Source organism: Primulina huaijiensis, chromosome 11, assembly GCF_012295235.1.
Source record: "Primulina huaijiensis isolate GDHJ02 chromosome 11, ASM1229523v2, whole genome shotgun sequence".
In the NCBI taxonomy this organism is placed as follows: Eukaryota; Viridiplantae; Streptophyta; class Magnoliopsida; order Lamiales; family Gesneriaceae; genus Primulina; species Primulina huaijiensis.
This window is the reverse complement of record NC_133316.1, coordinates 5,577,531-5,597,778: the sequence shown is the minus strand read 5'-3', so window position 1 is coordinate 5,597,778 and position 20,248 is coordinate 5,577,531. Positions and strand designations below refer to the sequence as shown.

The following is a 20,248-nucleotide window of genomic DNA, read 5'->3' as shown; positions in this document are numbered from 1 at the left end:
TTTACAAAACTTCAAAGGAAACAAAATACCAAAAGAAAGGAAAAATATTATATTTTAATATCTTGAGAATATTGAAGTTTTGGAAGAAAATCTATGTAAATCTTGATAAAAAAAAACCTCTACAATCTTATCTACAATTTTTGAAATTGACATGGGCTTCAAGGAGTTGGAGGATTAGGCCCATGAAGAAATATAAAAGGCAGCGTACGTGAGCAGTAAGAAGAGGGGCGCAAAAAAGAGAAAAAGAAAAAGCAGCGCGGAAGGGAGTATGCCGAGTAGAGAGACGTGAAGGAGGGGAAGGAAGAGAGCAAAATAGAGGAGGAAAAAGAAGAAAGGAAAGAAAAAAAGGAGGCAGAAGCGTAGAGAGAAGAAAATAAGGCAAAGGAGAGAGAATGGAAGGGAGGAGGCAGAGGATAGACATAGAGGAAGGAAGAGAAGACGGAAGTGCAGAACAAGGTGAACAGGAGACTATGCGGAAGACAACACCAGAGATGAAGGCAAAAGGCAGAAACAGGAGGAATTCCTCAACACACGGCAAAAATCACTGAGAATTTCTCTTATTCGTTCTTTATTTTGTTTTCTTCTATGAAACTAAATCTGAGTTTTCACTTTTGTTTTGAATTCATGGAATAGTTTCTTTAACCTAAAACCACGATAGGGCCAAATAATACTTTGTTTGATGTTTTGTTTATTTTCAATATATTATTTTTCTTGATTTTAATTATTGATTGATGTTGGTTTAATATTTCTTGTTAATAGCCTGATCAACTATTTACATGTCTGTTGATTAATCACAAATCGGAAGATGATTGGTTAAATATAACAACAAAGACGTCATCAACACATGGTTAAATTGACTAGAAATAATATTCGGTTTCAGTGTGCGGTTTTATGTGAAAACTGAAATTCCACAAAGATTTAATACATTTAGATCTAACTAAATTCAATTAGAAATAATTGGAATGTTAGATTTAAATACTTTTATTAACTCGAGGAATTGTTTAATAAATAAAATTGAGGATTTTACCGTGATTGTCAAAAATTAAATAATTAATTGAATTTTAACACGTGTCAACATAGTAGATTTTGATTCCGTTGTATGTCTTAGTTCTTTATTTGAAGTTGAATTCATCGTTTTTAATTGCAATTATTTTATTTAATATTTTATATTAATAATCCATATATAATCTTTTTATTTATTTTGTCTAGCTTAAATTAAGTGATAAAAACTCTAATAATTAAATATTAGTTTATGTGGGATCGATATCNATATCGACACTAAATTTCAATATTTCAAATCTTATTTTCACCTAAAATGTACATTTTTAGTTAAAAGGCCCAACAAAGATATTTTGTTTTACAAAAAGCCCATAAAAGCCTGCATTTACCTCTCACTTGCTGTTCTCCTCTCATCCTCACTTCTTCAGAGTCCAAATTGCAAAACTCTTATCCTCTCGTTTATCGCTTTCATCCCCTCCAAAACAAATATTTTCAGCCTTCTCAAGCTTATCTCTAACCCATATAATCCTCCGTTTTCATTACCAGTAAGTATCACCCTCCACTGACTGATAAACTGCCCGAGAAACAGCTTTTCCATCGAAAAAGTGGAAGGGAAGAATTTAATATTAACTGGTTGTGTTTTGTGTAATGTGGGGCATACTTGAGCTTGTATGTGTGCGTAAATGATTTTATAGGAGAAGGATGTCTTGTCTGTTGCCGCAGTTCAAGTGCTCGCCCGATACTTTTGCTGTTAAATTCAAATCTCTGGGCCATCCTTGTAAGTTATCTGTGAATTTTTTTGATAAAGATTCATTCTTGAGGTTCATCTTTATGCATTATTTGAACTGGGAAAGTTTTGTTTTGTGGGTTATGGAAAAGTTGATTCTTAGTTATTCTGTCTTGCGTTGGTGGACCTGGAGTTTAGTTTAGGAGGTTGGATGTTTAGAGAATATGAGTTAAATTGTAAATTTATTTATTTTCCCCATCCCGCTATAAATGTAGTTTAGTAATTGAAGGAAAATTTGATTTTTGATTGTGCTAAAATTTAGCTTTGATGTAGCTGGTGTTTGGAAACTATTTGCATTCTTTTAGTCGTCCAATAATGATGTTGTTACTTTTAAGAATTATGGAGGATTTTGAGCATTCGTGTTTCTTTTGTTGTGTAGCATTGATTCTCTGAACCACATAACTGTGGGAAGTGGTTCTTTTGTTCCCTTCTATTCTTGAGCTTTTGCATTCCTAGAAGTGAGAATACTACCGATTCTGTAGTTCACAGCCGATCCTATACAGCCAGACAGTATACTTAACCATTTCTACAGAATAAAATTCAGTGCCACATGGCATCGATTTGGTACTGGATGATATCCTATCCCCCATGCCTTAACATGGCCTGTAATTGAAATTTTTAGGGTGTAAAGACCATCTGAAGTTTGTAGTTAAAACTGGCTTTTGAATCAGTTCTTGAACTTGATCTCAAAAGAACTTACCATTTACTTCAGTTCGGCCTGCTTAGTGCTAATGTATGCTATGAAATTGGGCCTTTTATCAATTAAGGGGTGATGCTTGATTTTCGATTTTTAAGCTGTGGATGAAATTTAATTTCAACTGCATGTATTTAATACTTATTGAATTGTCAATAGTTTTCTATATTCCCAGCTTTACCAACCTATGGCTCATGCACCTCCCACACACAGAAATTAGTCTCAGTGCATATCCATACCAAGGGAATTCTTGATGCTAATGGTGTGCAGGATTGTGGATCTTATTTGATAATCTATTTAAATGCAGCAAAGGGTAGAGAGTCTATTATTTTCCGGACACAGTGTGTCCTTTTGTCTGCCACTTCAACACCAACCGCGACAGCAACAACTTCAGTGCTCGAGTTGCCAAAACTACAGTTACCATTGTTAGAACCTATTCATAATCCAGCTTCTTCTTCAACCACAGTACTCGACTTACCTTCATTTGATACTCATCCAATTTCTAGTGCCGAAAACAAACCATGGACGTATATGGGAACAGTGGGTCATACTCCAAAGGTAACATGGAAATGCACTAGTATTTAGTTCTTCTCCGAGAAATTTGTATGACTTGTTCAACTTCGAGTTTGATGTAGGTGCAGGTAAATCTTGAAGCGACTTTAGCGGCAGAAAATCTACTTACAAATGAAGAGGCTGTTGTAGCTGCTGCTGCATCTGAAGCACTTGCTTTGGCCAGGGCAGCACTCAAGGTTGCAAAAGATGCAGCCATGATGGTCAGCCATGAAAAATCCACCAATACGAGCATCTTACATCAAGTTGATACCGAAAGAGTTGGCGTCATGGAGTCTAAGGTTACTAAAATTAGTACGAGTGAAACACACTCAGTTGCTTATTTTACAGGATCAGAAGAAGAGGAGTCCAGTTGTGAAGAACTTGAATTTCTCAAGGCAAAACTCTCCAAGAGTATAGCCGTGAGATCAAAACGTCAAATGGAGCGGAAAGAAAAAAGAATTAGAGCAGCAGAGAAGGCCTCAGTGAATGTTGTATCTGTTAAGTCCAGTTCGTCAAGCCGGAAAAAGCGCCCTTCTTTGCAGGACATAGATTATTCAGATCCATTGCGTTACTTTAGAGGGACCACCAGTTCTTCAAAGCTTCTCACTGTATCTGAAGAACAGATGTTGTCAAAAGGGATACAGGTAGTTATGGGATATACAATTTTTTCCGCCAATGTTTTTGTTTTCTCTCAGTCTTAATCATTACTTATTATGTGAGATGGTCCACTTCTTCCTCACCCTGCCCCCCAACTGAACCAAATGTATCATTGAAAAGCTTTGAAACTTTGACAATTCCTTTTTACTTTTAATATTTTTACTTTGTTAGAACTTCTTTAGGACTGGTAAGTGGCACATATGGACCGCAAACCCTGAAGTATTTACCTCTGTACTTATTTGTTTTGTTTTCCTTGAATATCCATTCATCTACCATTAATGCAGGAGCTGCTGAAATTTGAAAGGCTTAAGGAGGAGCTTGTAAAACGTTATGGCAGTGAGCCTACAGTTGCCCAATGGGCTGCTGCAGCCGGTGTTGATCAGAAGACATTGAGGGAACGAATGAATCATGGTATTCTTTGCAAAAATAAAATGATTAAAAGTAACATAAGACTTGTTATCTCCATTGCTAAAAATTATCAAGGAGCTGGGATGAATCTTCAAGATTTGGTTCAGGTATTACTTTTTAACTATTATCAAACTTAAAGTGTGCCATGTGATAATCGGTGAAATTGTGGTTCATTCTGATATTTCTTGCCACACCATGTTCACATCAATAGGAGGGATGTCGAGGCCTTTTAAGAGGTTCGGAAAAGTTTGATGCTTCAAAAGGTTTCAAGTTCTCCACGTATGCCCACTGGTGGATAAAGCAAGCAGTTCGAAAGTCTCTTTCTGACCAATCTAGGACTATTAGATTACCGGTAATAATCCTTAATTAAATTCTGATATCGAGACCTTTGACTTTTTGAGTGCGTATGTAACAGTCTAATTTGGCTCTTTGTCGGAACGGCAGTTCCACATGGTTGATGCAACTTACAGGGTGAAAGAGGCGAAAAAGCAGTTATATTCTGAAAATGGTAGACACCCGAACAATGTAGAAGTTGCTCAAGCAACAGGGCTCTCAATGAAGCGACTTCATGCGGTCTTATTAACCCCAAAACATCCAATGTCCCTTGATCAGAAGGTTGGGATTAACCAAGATCTCAAACCATCGGTATGTACTATATGAATTCCCTTTTCTATACCCCATCTACTATGTATTTATTATGGTTTCTATGGATTAATGGATACACCTATTGGTAACCATCTAACACGACTTAAAGCCTTTAAGACAAAATGGTTTCTAACATAAAATCATGGCGAGAAAGTCGTGAGTTCAAAACCCATCATGCGGAAACCACTTATATGTTTCATAACCTATGTTTCCCCAGTCTATGGTGCAATGGGAGGAGGCATGTTAAAGTTTATAACAGTTGTTACTCCACCTCCTATGAATTTGAAATTCTGGGAGAACAGTTTCTGAACTTCAACACCACCACCATAAAATTTCATTAATTTGTCAGGAAATGATTGCTGATCCCGAAGCAGAAACTTCAGAGGATTTGCTAATCAAACAGTTGATGCGAGAGGACTTGGCAAAGGTTTTAGACACTCTGAATCCAAGAGAAAAACAGGTTATTAAAATGAGATTTGGGCTTGAGGATGGTAGAATGAAAACCTTGCAAGAAATCGGCGAAGTTATGGGAGTAAGCAGAGAAAGGATACGGCAGATAGAATCATGTGGATTCCGAAAGTTGAAGAACAAGAAGAGGATCAAGTATTTGCAGCAATATGTTATGCCATGAGTACTTGCATTCAACACAGTTATAACATTTATTGAGGCTCATTTCTTGTGCAAATGTCATATTTTTGTATCATTAGCATAAGATTTTCACTATGTGAAAAGAAATCATCACTTATTTTTTTAAATTAGAGATTCATATACGATCTATAGTTTTTTGGATAGTAATGTTAGTTGTTAAAGAAAGATGGTTTGAGTTAGAAATGTGAGAGTTGGAAATGAACTTTGGTTAGCAGTATGTTCTTAAGTAGTTGCTGAAAAAGTTTAATAAAGAAAGTATGAGAACATATTTTATAACCTAATGAAAAATGGAACATGGATTTAAAATTTAAAATTGAAAAACATCATACGTAGAGAAAAACATCATACGTAGATATCTTCTTGTCTGCATAGCATACAAATTTAAAAGGGAAAATTAGAAATAAATCTCCAAACCCAAATTCAAGTTTATCTTAAATTCCTTTACCTAAAAAACTTTGCTCAAACTCTCTCAAAAAGAAAAAATTGACAAAAATACACTTATTAATTGTAATGATTGTTTTCCTCGGAGAAATGGTATCAGAGCTTATAAAGAGCCCCGAGCCTCTATCGTGTGATCTGACACGCAGCGCGACTCTTCGTAGGGGACGACCTAGGCTCTTAAAAACAGTTCGAGGTTTCCAAACTGATAGGTACCCTTTTGTGTGTCACTCTCCGAATGATCACATGATCGCCCATCTCTTTTAGCGTGGAGCTCTAGGTTGTGTACTGAGCAAAAATGATATCAGAGCCTAAATAAAATTATTTCAAAAATACAAATTTATTATTATAAAGAAATTAAATGTTTGAGGAGGAGAATTTTCTCAATTAACATGAATCCGAACCCAGATTCGAGATTAAGTATTTACAGGATATATTCCAATTTGTTGGAATATTTGAAGTAGAAAGATCTAACCAAGGCTAGATATCAAAAAAGAACTTATCAGAATCTTAAGGTAAACTTATTATTCAAAATAACAGGTTTTTAGAAATAATACCGGATTCTTCTAAACTCTCCGGAGATCTTAGAGAGATTTAAAAAACAGTACAGAATTATGGCAATATGCTGTATTGTGTACCAATAAATGTTAAGAAAATCCTTGAAAACCAAGAAGGAATTCTTGGAATATTAAAGGATGTTCGAACAAGATTTCAAAACTTAGAACAACAACAAAGTTCTAGTAAAAAGACTACAGAAAGAAGGTTACCACCATCATTTGGTACTGAACCATTATTACATCAAAAATAGAAGGCCAAAGTGATATCAAAACCTTTAACTGAAGAAGAAAAGATGATCAATCTAATCAAAACAGTCTCAGAAAAGAAATTAATATAATGACAACTTTAGAAAAGATTGGTCTAGATGATCTCCAAGAGCTTGCAGAATCTTTTGCAAATCTCAAGGTTATTGATCTAAAGATAAACACAACTGGGGGTAAACAACCTACCATAACCTGGTCATCTTCGCAGAAACCACCAAGAGAAAGTGTGAGATCTTAGAATATAAATATGAGAGAATCCCAACCAGATTTTTGTACTGGTGGAGAATCGCACCCAGCAGGAACAAGGTCAAGGAAGAATCAAATTCCTTTGCACCAAACACCTTATGAGAAATCTGTTTTTGAACCTATACATCTTTATGGAGTTATGCTTAATTTAGATGTATTAGATTTCAAAAACAGAGAAGATCTCTTAGATGATTGGACATCTGCTATGAGAATCGCAGCAGGAACACTTGATCTCAACAGAGAAAAATTCATTAAACATCTGGAGATGAGTCTTATGGGATCAGTCAAAATTGCTTGGGACATGACTTCGGTGGAAACCAAAGAATCAGTCCTAGCCGGAGAATCTCTTAGCGAGATAGCTGGAAGTGTAACGTCCGAAAAACCAACCTACGTAAACCGCATGCATGCAAAATTGTTTTAAATTGCTTAATTGTTTTATTTAATTGATTTTAAATACTAGCATGATATTTATTATATGATTAAATCTATGATTGCTTGATTAAATTATAATATGACATGATTACATGAAATTAAAGATTTTACCCGAATATTCGATAATAGGCAGGGAAAAGGAGACCGGGGACGACCAAGACAAGAATAATTATTTTTCATTAAATGATGGCAAGGCTTCCTAATATGATTTAAAAATGATTTAATTTTCCTAAAAATATTGGAGTTCGAATTATTTTACGAGTCGAGCTCGATTTTTTCCCGAGAAGCCAGCTTTGGGCAAACAAGGAGTTTTAAAAGATCAAAAATATTATTTTTGGGAAACTAATTTTATAAAATTTTATGTTTTAATTAAATAAGTATTATTTGGCCCAATTTAATTAATTTAAGTAGGTCCAATTACCCTTAAGCTAGCAAGCCCAAAACCAAAGTCCTTTAGTATACAATTAAATCTATAAATAAGTAAACCTAGTGTTTAAACACCACAATCAAACCCCATCAGCAGCCGTAAATCACACCAGGCACACACCAATAATTTCGAAATATTGGGAGGAATAAAAGGCTTGTGTTCTTCGTCGTCCAGTCATCCAACGTCGCACCCTCGCGAACGATCGTATATTCGAGCGTTATAAATGCAAAGGCACATTTCCTAAACTTTTTAAACATCATAAAAATCATAATATGTGTGTGTTTATTGATTATGCATGAAAATAGTGGGGTTCGATTATTTTACGCTATGTTACGTATTTTCAAAGTTTTAACGATTTTACGCTTGTTTTGAAAAATGTTTTGAATCCAACGAGTACGCTACCAAAACATGATAAAATATGATTGAATTAGGGACAAAAATTAAAAATTTAAAGGAGAAATAAAGCTGGAAACCGTAGGATTCTAACTAAGAAGGAACCGTGGGTTTGTGTGCTTGTTGTGGTTCAAGTGGCTCGATTACTATGCATGGGGCTTGGGTACTCGGCCAAGGTAGGCTGGGGCTCAAGGAGGGCTTGGGGAGAGGGCCTGGTAGAGTCCAAGTGGGCTAGGACACGCGTAGCAGGACTGGGGAAGAGTCCTCGCTGCATAGGACTCTTCTCGAGGGGGTTTTATGGTGTGGCTGAGAAGAGGGGCTCGCGGCTGACTTGGGGGAGATCCAGGGTGGTCCGTCAGGGTCCCAGGGAGATTGTCCAGGGTTTGGGCAGGGGCTGGAGTGGCTTGGGTCCCTGCTGGCACGAGCTAACATGGATGAAGCAACTCGCGCACCCTGGAGATCTGTAGCGTGCGCGACTGCTATCTTGCTTCATGTGGCTCGCGGCGTTGGTCAGGGGTATGGGCTAGGGTCATGTATGAGTCAGGAGAGAGAGTCTTAGCCAAGCTAGGACTCAAATGCAAGGGTTGGGGAGGAGTCCTGGCAACCCGAGAAGAGGCTTGCAGCACGAGTGGGAGTGCAGTTTGCACAGGGTTCAAGGTCTCGGACAGGGGTGATCTGGGCTGGGTTAGGGTGACTCACTAGGGTCCTAAGAGGGTGTTTAAGGGTCAGGGTCAGGGGCTGGCTCGGTGGGCTAGGTCCTAGGCACAATTGTAGAGTCCTATGTCGAAGGGAATTCTCGGCCAGGCTTGTGTGCTGGTTTGTGGTTCGATTTTGGGGCTAGGGTCAAGTCCAATGGGCGCTAAGGGTCCAGTAAGGTCCATAGGGGGTCTAGCTCAAGGTTGACTCATGATGGTTTGAGCATGGCTCGATAAAAATCGGAGATGGCTCGAGGTGTAGTCTAGGCGTTCAGTTAGGGTTTTCTTGGAGTAAATAAATCGAAACATGACTCACGGGGTTCGAGTCAAGGTTCACGAGGGCTAAAGTACTATAAAAGTCTAAGTTTTTAATTTAGGAATTTTATATTAAAGTTTGAATTAATTCGGGATTAAAACGCATTAAAAATGAATAATTAAGGATTAATTGAAAAGCCTAGTATTTAAGATAAATAAAATTATGGGAATATTAATTTAAGCTTAAATAATTATTTGAGACATGTTAGAGTCAATGAAATTAAGAAAAATAAAAAACGTGAAATTTTACGTCTAGGGACAAAACGGTAATTTTACACCTGGAAATTAGTAAACGTCATGACATTGTCCTGAATGCTGTATTATACGTCAAAATATTTATTTTAAATGTTTATGGAATTTTATGATTATTTATGAAATTTTATGATGAAACGATAACGTTAAAAGATATGTTGCATGCTTGTTTTTAAAAGAAAAATGATATTAAATGCATGATTTTTTTAAAGTGATGAAAATGTGAAACATTGGAGGAGGTGAAGTAATTGTGACTATTATGATGATATGATGATATGAATGAGGATATCGTTAGGGAAAAAGTCCCAGAGGGGCACATTTATGGGAGAATGCCCCAAAGGGAGCCCGTCTATGGGAGAAGTCCCCAGAGAGAGCCCGACGATCGTATTTCCATATGATGATGATAGGCCAATGCTCAGTTGACTGGTGAGAGTGTCGCTGATGTCCCCGCCGCCCAGTACTTTGGTTACATGATAGATGGATCCATCGACCTTATGATGAAACGAAAGTCACAATTAACGATCCAATTTCAATAAAAGGAGAACGTATATGCTTATGATGAAAAAAAAAGGAGAAAGGAAAATGTTTATGATAAAATGATGAATGATATGGAATGGAAAAATGTTATGTTTATTAATGATCATGGAAACGTTATTTTAAATACAAATATTTTTCACTGTTGTATGTGAGCTGTATACGTATTATTTGTTATCAAGATTATGATGTGTTGAACCTTTAGACACACTAGGTGTGATCGATGCAGGTGAATATGATGTTGAGGGTAGTGGATGTCTTGATGCTTGATCTGACTGAACTGGAGGTGCCCATAACCCGAGTACCAGCACTTTTATTTTTCCGCACTTGTGATTTTAAGTTTACGTTAAAGATTTTACGGCAATTTATTTATGCTTTGAGAGGTTGATAGTGTAACGCCCCGAAAATTTAAAGGTCCATGTGAACCACATGCATGCGAGTTATTAAATTCCTTGTGTATTTCAAATAATTGTTTTACTTGCATTAATTAATTATGTTGTGCATATTGACATGTTTAAAATATATTTTTCTACATGGTTGCATTAAAATGTATTTTTAAAAGTTATTCGAGTTGCGATCGATGAACGGAGACCGAGGGCTGAAAAATAGAAAATGTTTTTATTGGTTAATTGTTTTTAATTATTTAAAATATGGGTGATGCTTTTTCAGATTTTTGAAAATAAAGAGTTTTGAGGTGATTTTATACGTCGGGATGTAAATTTTATCGATGTTGGTTTTTCAACAAAAATACGAACGTTTTGACAACCCGACTAATAAATTCAAAAACTTATTTAAACAAAATTATTTTAAATATTTTAATTAAGCACTTAACCTCTTAGTGGGTCTAAGCCTTATTAGTGGTTTAATTAACTATATAATATACTAATCTACCCCATAATTCACACACAATACACGCCCACTTCTCCAACAAATCCTAAACTCCTTCTTCACACAAAGCTACGGCACACTAGTTTCTCAAGGAAAAGTTTCAAAACATCTAGGAAAAGCATAAAAGTTCTTCAAGGTTTTCAAGCCAACGTCTCCTCGTCGTCGTCCTTCAAATCGCCAACGATAATTCGTGTGTTTTACATGCAAAGACACGCCATATTCCCCTTTTTACTCATCATTCACACCATAGTAATGATTTAAAATCAGTTTGCATGGAAAACAAGTTTCAATATGAAATATTTTCGGTTTTATGTCATATGCCAATTTTTTAAGGCTTGAATTTGAGGAAAAATCATGTTTGTTATGTTGTTAAAGGGACTGCCATGATTAAGAATTGTTAGGGGATGCTTTTACATGTTTTAAGGAGTCCTAAATCATACAACAACATGCTGAACTCACGGTAGAAACAACTTGGTACCACCTTCCTGTCAAGTGTTCAAGGGGCTCGGTTGTGGGGATTTGCTACTGGGCTTGGCTTTGGTTGGGACCAAGGCTTGGCTAGGGTTAGTGAGGGGTCTAGGGAAGAGTCCTAGCCACGCTTTGGTTGAGGCACAAGGCTTGGCTTTGGTGAGGGGTCAAGGGAAGAGTCCTGGCCAGGGGCTGGGCAGGTGGTTAAGGAGCTCGGCCAGAGGGCTTGGACTGGGCTAGGTTAGGTCCTTAGGGTCCTAGAAGGGTGCTAAAAGGGATGGTTCAGGGCCTGGTTGGTTGGCTAGGTCCTAGCAACAGAAACGAAAAGCCCATACCAAGGAGGAGTATCGGCCATGACAGGTGCTGCTGGTGTAGCTTCGGTTTCAGGGGTTGGGGTAGAGTCCTTAAGTTCTAAGGGTCCAGTATGGTCCATAGGGGGTCTGGGTCGAGGTTGGCTCAAGAGGGTTTGTTGCGACTTTGATTGTTGCACTCCCAAGAGCAGGTTGTCCACAAGTAGTATAATTCGATGAGTCCAAATATCGTATCCACAGGGAAGCTAAGGTAATTACAATTCCACTACAATGTCCATTTATTTTGTTTTGTTTTTCTTTTAATTGTTTGAATCTTTAATTAATAATTTTATTTGTTCAAATTTTTATTTAAGTTGTTGAGATTAGATGATCCACTCTTGGTATTTTAATAAAGTTAACATTAATGAACATTATTGAAATCCACTTAATAAAATGGTTCCAATATATTAAATAATCATATTTATATTATTTTATATATTATTATCTTATAAGTATATAATATATATCAAAACTTATAAATGTTGTCAAGTATTTACTGTGCTATATATATATTAGTAAATACTAAATCAAGGTTCCCACTTTAAATGGTTGGTAAAATCAAACAAACATTTAAATGGTACCAAAAAATTAATATAATTATATATTCATTTATAATAAATCAAGGCATCCACTTTAAATGGTTAGTAATACCAAACTAACATTTAAATGGTTCCAAGAATTTAATATTATGATATATTCATATATAAGAAATCAAGGCATCCACTTTAAATGGTTGGTAATACCAAACTAACATTTAAATGGTTCCAAGAATTTAGTGTATCATATAGCAACAGTAAATCAAAACTCCCACTTATAAGTAGGGCATAATAATACTTAAAGAAATAAATATAACATAAAAAATAAATAATGATTAAATAATATAAAACATAGATTCTTACCTTTTAATAACCTTATTATCATGCCAAGAGTTTCACCTTTTCATCTCAACTTTAGGAAGTTAGCTATTCATTATTCAAAGTGTAAAACTTTGAATATGAAATTAACATGCTAATTATATTTAAATGAAGAAATAAAGAAAAAATATAGAGAGATATATTATGAATTCAAAGGTTTGTTCATAGAATGAGGGATATCTCAATTCATTACAATGCACCCCTATTTATAGCCAAATTTGGGGAGACAACCACAAAAAAATATTATTTTTTTACACATAAGTCTTCATTGGTGTTCTAAGAAATTATATTTTAATACAAATCACTTTTGAAAATCTTCCCATCCGAATTTTCTTTTCCACATAAAATAAAACATGTAGATAATTGAGTTGTTTGAGTTGTGGTATTTTTTTTAACCATTTGACCAATTAATTTGAGAGATATGATCAAAATGCTATAGCATGGTAAAACTGTCACTCCTTTGGTAACTTTATTTGTTGCTTAATTTGATCCCACTTGTGAGAAGATTTTTATCTCATGCTTGCCACCAATATTGTAGATATTAACATCAACTTTCTACAGGTCCAAGAATCATCTTAATCTCATTTGCAAAGTCAAGGTTATTCTTGTTTTATCGAACCTGTAAAAATAGTAAAAACTTATAATTACACAACAACTTATATTTTATACAATTTATTATAAAACATATAATATTTAAACAGTTAATAAAACAAAAACTATAAATTTATATTATAAAATATTTAATTAATATACAATTTTTTATCTTTATCACACTCCCCAACCAGCTTATTGCTAGTCCCTAGCAATTTAAGCGTTAATAGCAACACAAAACATATTGATTAATTTAAATAGAAATGTAATCAGAACTATCCAGGTGTTTAAATTTAATTTGAAAACTTTCAAAGTTATATCAAGATCATTATAATTATAATTTATGAAATAATTGAACTAATCATTTCAAAGCTTATTTTCAGGTAGTTAAATGTACATGGTCTTCAGAAATTCCTAGTAAGAGTCTCAACTCCATATCCTCACAGGTTAATAAATGTTTCAATTTATGGGAACGATTTCTCTCATGGAGTTGGAATACAGATAAAGACTCAGGAAAATGGTTTAAAGAATGCAGACAGACAAACGAGCCAAACTAATCAAAAGATAGGAAATCCCTTGATTCAAAATCTAGTTGTTCTTATTATATATTTTTTCCTGAAAATGATGATTTTTTTTATAACATCATGAAATCAGACTAAGTTTATGTTTCTTGACCACATATTCATTTAATTTGTACAATATATTTCTCTCTTTCTATTTTTTTCTTTTTTTTATGAGAGATAAATGGGTCGTAGCATATAACTTTTAAATTACATAGATCGTCAACATTTCTTTTTTTTTTTCTTTTTTTTTTTTCAGGAAATATCTATTTTTTTCAAAATAAGAACTCAAGATCTAAATAATAGATAGCCTCTCTTATGATCAATAAATGCTCGAAAACTGTTTTCTCAATCCTCTCCACTCACTCACAAAATATGTGTGAGTTTAAAATTTTAGGCACTCTTATAAGTTATATCTTGGGCCATATACTTTATTAACTGATTTCACACAATGGTTAATCACTCAAAAAGATTTCATAAATCATATTTTTATAGTGATCGGAATATTAAAATTGACTTTTTTTTCAAATAAAAATTTAAACATCCTTAGATAGATTAATACATTTTCTAATCTAAACATTTCAAACATGTAATGTATGATATTTTTGCAAAAATTACTAAGATAAAACAATAAACATGGTTTTATTTTAAAATATTTTTTTTAAAAGTTTGTTCTCCCCCCAATCAGAATATGACATTGTCCCTAATGTCAAAATAACTATTAATAAAAGAGATATCAGAGTACATAATGAAAGAGATATCACCTATAATTTTATTGAAGATAACAAATTGAAACAAACGCAAACCAATCCACGACTTTTGAATCAATTATCCAACTTTTGTTTCTTACTGCTTGATTGCGACCAATTGATCTTTGTTATCATCGGATCAGGCTTATGAACAAAAACTTCCAAATCATCAATTAATTGGTCGACAGTTGAAGCAGAAATGAACATCCGTCGTGAATTTTCTGAAATGAAATTCTGTTCTACAGCTTTATCAAGAAATGTCAACAAACTGTCATAATAATTATTGATATTCAACAAGCCCACAGGTTTATTATGGATATTAAGTTGTGCCCAAGAAACAGTGTCAAAAATTTCTTCTAATGTACCAAAACCACCTGCTAGTGCGATAAAAGCATCGAATTTTCAATCATTTTTGTGATTCTTTCATACAGAGAAGAAACTTTTAATTCCTCTACAATCGTAACACCTGTAATATTTCTTTCAGCTAAAGCTGTAGGAATAATACCCAAAACCTAACTGCCTCCAAGATGTGCAGATGTTGAAACAGATCACATTAACCCAATATTACCTCCCCCATATACCAAGTGAATTTTTTTCTCAGCCAATATTTTTCCAAGATTATTCGCTACTTCTACAAACACTTCATTTTTTCCAGGACTCGACCCACAAAATACACAAATATTTTTCAATGTTTGTGTAGAGGATCTAGCCATGTTTTTACTTTCTTTTTGGTCTTCGAAAATAGAGAGAAAGATGAGAGATTTTATAGAGGTAATATGTTATCATGACAAAACTATGGGTCACAGCTGTAAGCAAAATAAAAAGTAAAAACAATTGTGGCTCACAATTTTCCTCTAGTTTTACGTCCAGAAACGGCTTCAACGCCTTCTATGAGTCGAGCATATGCTTTCCATCCAATTTTCTTATAAATTGACAAACAGGGTCTTTTTTAGTCTGATTCCTAAGACTATTACGATGACACTCATCTTGGAATTGTTTTCATAAACGGAGAAGTTCAAAATGCTCGTGTCCACTAGAATGCATCTTAAGAGTCAATAAGATGTTATCTAAAGACTCCTTACTCAGCTCATTCTTAATGAAACCAATTTTATCTTCTCTGTTATTGGAAACATATCCCAAAGATCTGCATCGTTTGTCACAAGTCCATCTTGCACACTTATGACAAACCCCTAAAATTTTGGCCCTTCGTTTTTCGCATAGTACTTTTTCCTAATCCAGGCATATACCGAATGAGTAATGATTGTGAAAATTCTCCTCCTAATCGGACCTTAACTTCTATTACAAGACGAATATCTTCTGGAAATCCTTTTCGCATTAGCAATTTCAATCTTTCACACCTACCTGCATAAATTTTTCTTAGAACATTTTCAGAAACAGAGGGAAAATATTTACAAATTTTTGAGAGAAATTCATCCATTTTGAAAAGAAAAGAAATGATTTTTTTTATTTTTGTATCAGAAATTGTGGGAAACTAATTTAACCGACTATGAGAGTCACGGAGTACCGTTATCCGCCATTTAACCGGGAAAATAAAAAGATTAAAGAAACCTGAAATAAAAACAAACAAAATTAATTGCAATACAAAAAATTAAGGATCGGAAAGGAAAATAAACTTTTGTTTAAAGATTTCATTTTCTAAAAATGGTTTAAGCCTTTGTCCATTTACTTTAAAAACATCACCATTTTTTAGGATTTTCAATGTCTACAGCTCCATGAGGATACACATGTTTTACAACATATGGGCCTGTCCATCTTGAACGTAATTTTCCTGGGAATATGTGAAGTCGAGAATTATAAAGAAAAACTTTTTTACCAATCTCAGAAGATTTTCTAAGAATTGTTTTATCATGAAATGATTTGATTTTTGCTTTATAAATCTTTGAATTCTCATACGCGTCATTTCTGAGTTCATCAAGTTCATTAAGCTGTAATTTGCGCAATTTGTTAGCCTCATCCATGCTTGAATTAAAACTTTTGATCGCCCAATAAGCTTTATGTTCCAATTCCACAGGCAAATGACAATATTTTCCGTAAACCAACCTATAAGGAGACATATTCAATGATGTTTTAAAAGCTTTTCGATATGCTCAAAGTGCATCATTAAGTCGCAGAGACCAATCTTTTTCTATTTCGGTTAACAGTTTTTTCAAAATTTGCTTTGTCTCTTTATTAGCTAATTTAACTTGTCCATTTATTTGAGGATGATAAGGAGTAGTTACTTTGTGAGCAATACCATATTTTTTCATTAATGAAGCAAATGGTTTATTAACAAAGTGAGTTCTCCCATCACTTATCATGGTTCGAGGAATTCCAAATCTATTAAAAATATTTTCTTTCAAAAATTTGATGACTATTTTATGATCATTTGTTTGTCATGGAATTGCTTCTACCCATGTGGAAACATAATCAACTGCAACTAAAATATACAAGTATCCAAACGACGGTGGAAAAGGTCCCATAAAATCAATTCCCCAACATTCAAAGATTTCAATTTCAATGATAAGATTCAAAGACATCATGTTTTTTTTTGAAATCGCACCCAATTTTTGACAAATTTCACAGATCTTGTAGATTTCGTAGGTGTCTTTAAACAAAGTAGGCCAATAAAATCCACAATGTAAGATTTTTACAGCCTTTTTCTTTGAAGAAAAATTTCCTCCGCATGCTTCTGAATGACAAAATTTAATGACACTACTTACCTCATTGTCGGGTATGCAACGTTGAAAAATTTGATCTGGAAAATACCTGAACAGATACGGATAATCCCAATAAAAGTTTTTTACCTCATTAAAAAATTTTCTTTTATCATGGGAACTCCATTGCGGTGGTATTTTTCCTGTCACAAGAAAATTTACTATGTTAGAAAACCAAGGTGTAGTAGTAACTGAAAATAGATGTTCATCAGGAAAATTATCGTTAATTTGTGTCATTTTACAAGATGATCTTGTTACTAGTCTTGATAAATGATCGGCTACGACATTCTCAGTTCTTTTTTTTATATTTGATCACAATGTCAAATTCTTGGAGCAACAAAATCCATCGTATCAGTCATGGTTTTGCATCCTGTTTGGTCAACAAATATCTAATAGCAGAATGATCAGTACACACAAGAGTCGTTGATCCAATCAAATAAGAACGAAATTTATCTAATGCAAATATTACGGCAAGTAGTTCTTTTTCAGTTGTGGAGTAATTCATTTGAGCATTGTTTAAAGTTCTACTAGCATAATATATCACATAAGGCTTACCGTTTCTTCTTTGACCCAATACTGCACCAACTGCATAATCACTCGCGTCGCACATTATTTCAAATGGTAAGGACCAATCAGGAGGTTGCATGATAGGAGTTGATATTAAATGTCGAATGATTTTATCCAAAGCATTTTGGCATTCTTGAGTCCACTCAAATGCATTGTCTTTTGTTAAGAGGTTACAAATGGGTTTAGAGATTAAACTAAATTCATTTATAAACCTCCTATAAAATCCAGCATGTCCCAAAAATGAGCGAATTTCTTTAATGGTTTTTGGAGGGGGTAAATTGGCAATGACATCAACTTTTGCTTTACCAACTTCAATTCTATGAGATGACACGACATGTCCCAAAACAATTCTAGAAGTAATCATGTAATGACATTTTTCCTAATTTAAAATAAGACCTTTTTCCTTGCATCTTTTTAAAACATTTTCCAAATTTTCAAGACAATTATCAAATGTATTCTCAAAAACAGTTAAATCATCTATGAAAATTTCCCAACAATTTTCAACCATGTCGCAAAATATGCTTAGCATACATCTTTTAAATGTTGCTGGGGCATTGCATAAACCAAATGACATCCTTCTAAATGCAAATGTTACAAAAGGACATGTGAATGTAGTTTTATCTTGATCTTCGAGTGCAATGGGAATTTGATAATAGCCTGAATATCTATCAAGAAAACAGTAGTAAGGATGACCTGCTACTCTTTCTAAAATTTGATCCAAAATTAGTAATGGAAAATGATCTTTTCTAGTGGCGTCATTTAATTTTCTATAATCAATACACATCCGCCAACTAGCTGGGACTCGACTTGTTTACAATTCCCCTTTTTCATTTTTTATCACTGTGATGCCAAATTTTTTTGGAACTACTTGTGTTGGGCAAACCCACTTACTATCAGAAATAGGGCAGATAATCCCAACATCAAGTAGTTTAAGAACTTCAGTTTTCACAACATCTTTCATATGTGGATTTAATCTCCTTTGTGGTTGTTGAGATGTTTTAGCATTTTCTTCTAAGTGAATTTTGTGAGTGCAAATTAGTGGATTAATGCCTTTGAGATCTTTTAGTGTCCAACAAATTGCATTTTTATGTCTTTTAAGCATATCAACTAATTTACTTTCTTGATCACTTGCTAGTTTGGAAGAAATTATCACCAGATATGTTTCATCTTCACCAAGAAATGCATACTTCAATTTTTCTGGCAAAGGTTTTAACTCCAATATGGGTGGTTCGTCTTTGTTCTCATATTTTGCCTCAAATTCTTTCTCTGATGCTAGTGACGAGTGATATCTGATAAAATCATCAATATCAATTTCAATATTTTCTTTAACAGTATCAATTGAACAAATATCTAATTGGTCACGAATACTCCTTTCTTGAATGTTTTCTTCCACAACAGTTTCAATAAGATTTTCATCTTCACTTTCATCTCCTTTGTCATGTGGTTGCTTACAAAGATTAAAAACATTAAGCTCCAAGGTCATGTTACCAAATGACAACTTCATTATTCCATTCCTGCAATTTATTAGAGCATTAGAGGTTGCTAAAAATGGACGACCCAAAATTACAGGAATTGCATTACAAGCTGCGATAGGTTGTGTATCTAAAACTATGAAATCGACAGGATATACAAAGTTAGCAACTTGGACCGACACGTCTTCTACCACACCTCTTGGAACTTTAACAGATCTATCGGCAAGTAAAAGTATTACCGAAGTAGGTTTTAACTCGCCTAGATTGAGTTCTTGATAAACTGAATATGGAAGTAAATTCACACTAGCTCCAAGATCGAGCAAGGCTTTTTTATTCTTTCGTTCTCCAATAATACATGAAATAGTAAGACAACCAGTGTCTTTGTATTTCAAAGTATTATTATTTTGAATGATTGCACTTACTTGTTCGGCTAAAAATGCTTTCTTTTTCACATTCAATGTTCTTGTCACAGTGCACAAGTCTTTCAAAAATTTGGCATATGATGCTACTTGCTTTATTGCATCTAATAAAGGAATATTAACTTTTAATTGTTTAAAAATATCATATATATCAGAATTCAAATTTGATTTTTTTGTATTTTTCAATGCATGAGGGAATGGTGATGACACTGTCTGTTGATCCTACTCTTCGCAAGTTATGGGTTCCACTTCCTTACCCTTTGGAGTTGATTTATCATCATCTTCACAAGGTTCAAGAATAGATTTTTCCACAACCTTACCACCGCGAAGGGTAATCACAGATTTTACCTGATCCATCGGTTGAGTTCCAGAAGTTCCAGTTTTTGTATGATGATCCTTGGGATTAGGCTGTGGTTGTGAAGGAAATTCACCTTTTTCATGACATTTCGTGAAGATGCAAATTTAGCAAGAGTATCTTTCAAATCTGTCATGGTTTGAGCAGTTTGAGTATTGATAGACACTTGCTTTGTAATGAAAAAAATTTAATGTATCTTCCAAGTTCCTTTTAGGTGGAGGAACATAAAGTGCATAATTTTGAAAATTTTGTTGATTT

The 20,248-nt window shown here is 34.2% G+C and overlaps 1 protein-coding gene across 2 annotated transcripts; it reads left to right on the top strand.

The window, feature by feature from the left end:
• Positions 1-1,390: 1,390 nt before the first annotated feature.
• On the top strand, positions 1,391-5,666 carry LOC140988034 (RNA polymerase sigma factor sigB-like). Of its 2 annotated transcripts, none has more exons than XM_073456884.1 (7): positions 1,391-1,777; positions 2,788-3,038; positions 3,122-3,676; positions 3,974-4,204; positions 4,309-4,449; positions 4,542-4,742; positions 5,092-5,666. In XM_073456884.1, the coding sequence occupies exons 1-7, from the start codon at positions 1,702-1,704 to the stop codon at positions 5,371-5,373; spliced, it is 1,737 nt and encodes a 578-aa protein (XP_073312985.1). In that variant the 5' UTR covers positions 1,391-1,701; the 3' UTR covers positions 5,374-5,666. The 2 variants fall into 2 exon arrangements, with proteins under 2 accessions (XP_073312985.1, XP_073312984.1); XM_073456883.1 differs by having other exon boundaries at positions 3,116-3,676.
• The last annotated feature ends 14,582 nt before the right edge of the window (positions 5,667-20,248 follow it).

Excerpts from the sequence above, each read along its gene's own strand:
- LOC140988034 (XM_073456883.1), top strand. The coding sequence starts at position 1,702 with ATGTCTTGTCTGTTGCCGCAGTTCAAGTGCTCGCCCGATACTTTTGCT. Across the intron at positions 3,039-3,115 it reads CAGTGGGTCATACTCCAAAG|GTGCAGGTAAATCTTGAAGC; the intron begins GTAACATGGAAA and ends AGTTTGATGTAG. Across the intron at positions 4,205-4,308 it reads ATCTTCAAGATTTGGTTCAG|GAGGGATGTCGAGGCCTTTT; the intron begins GTATTACTTTTT and ends TCACATCAATAG.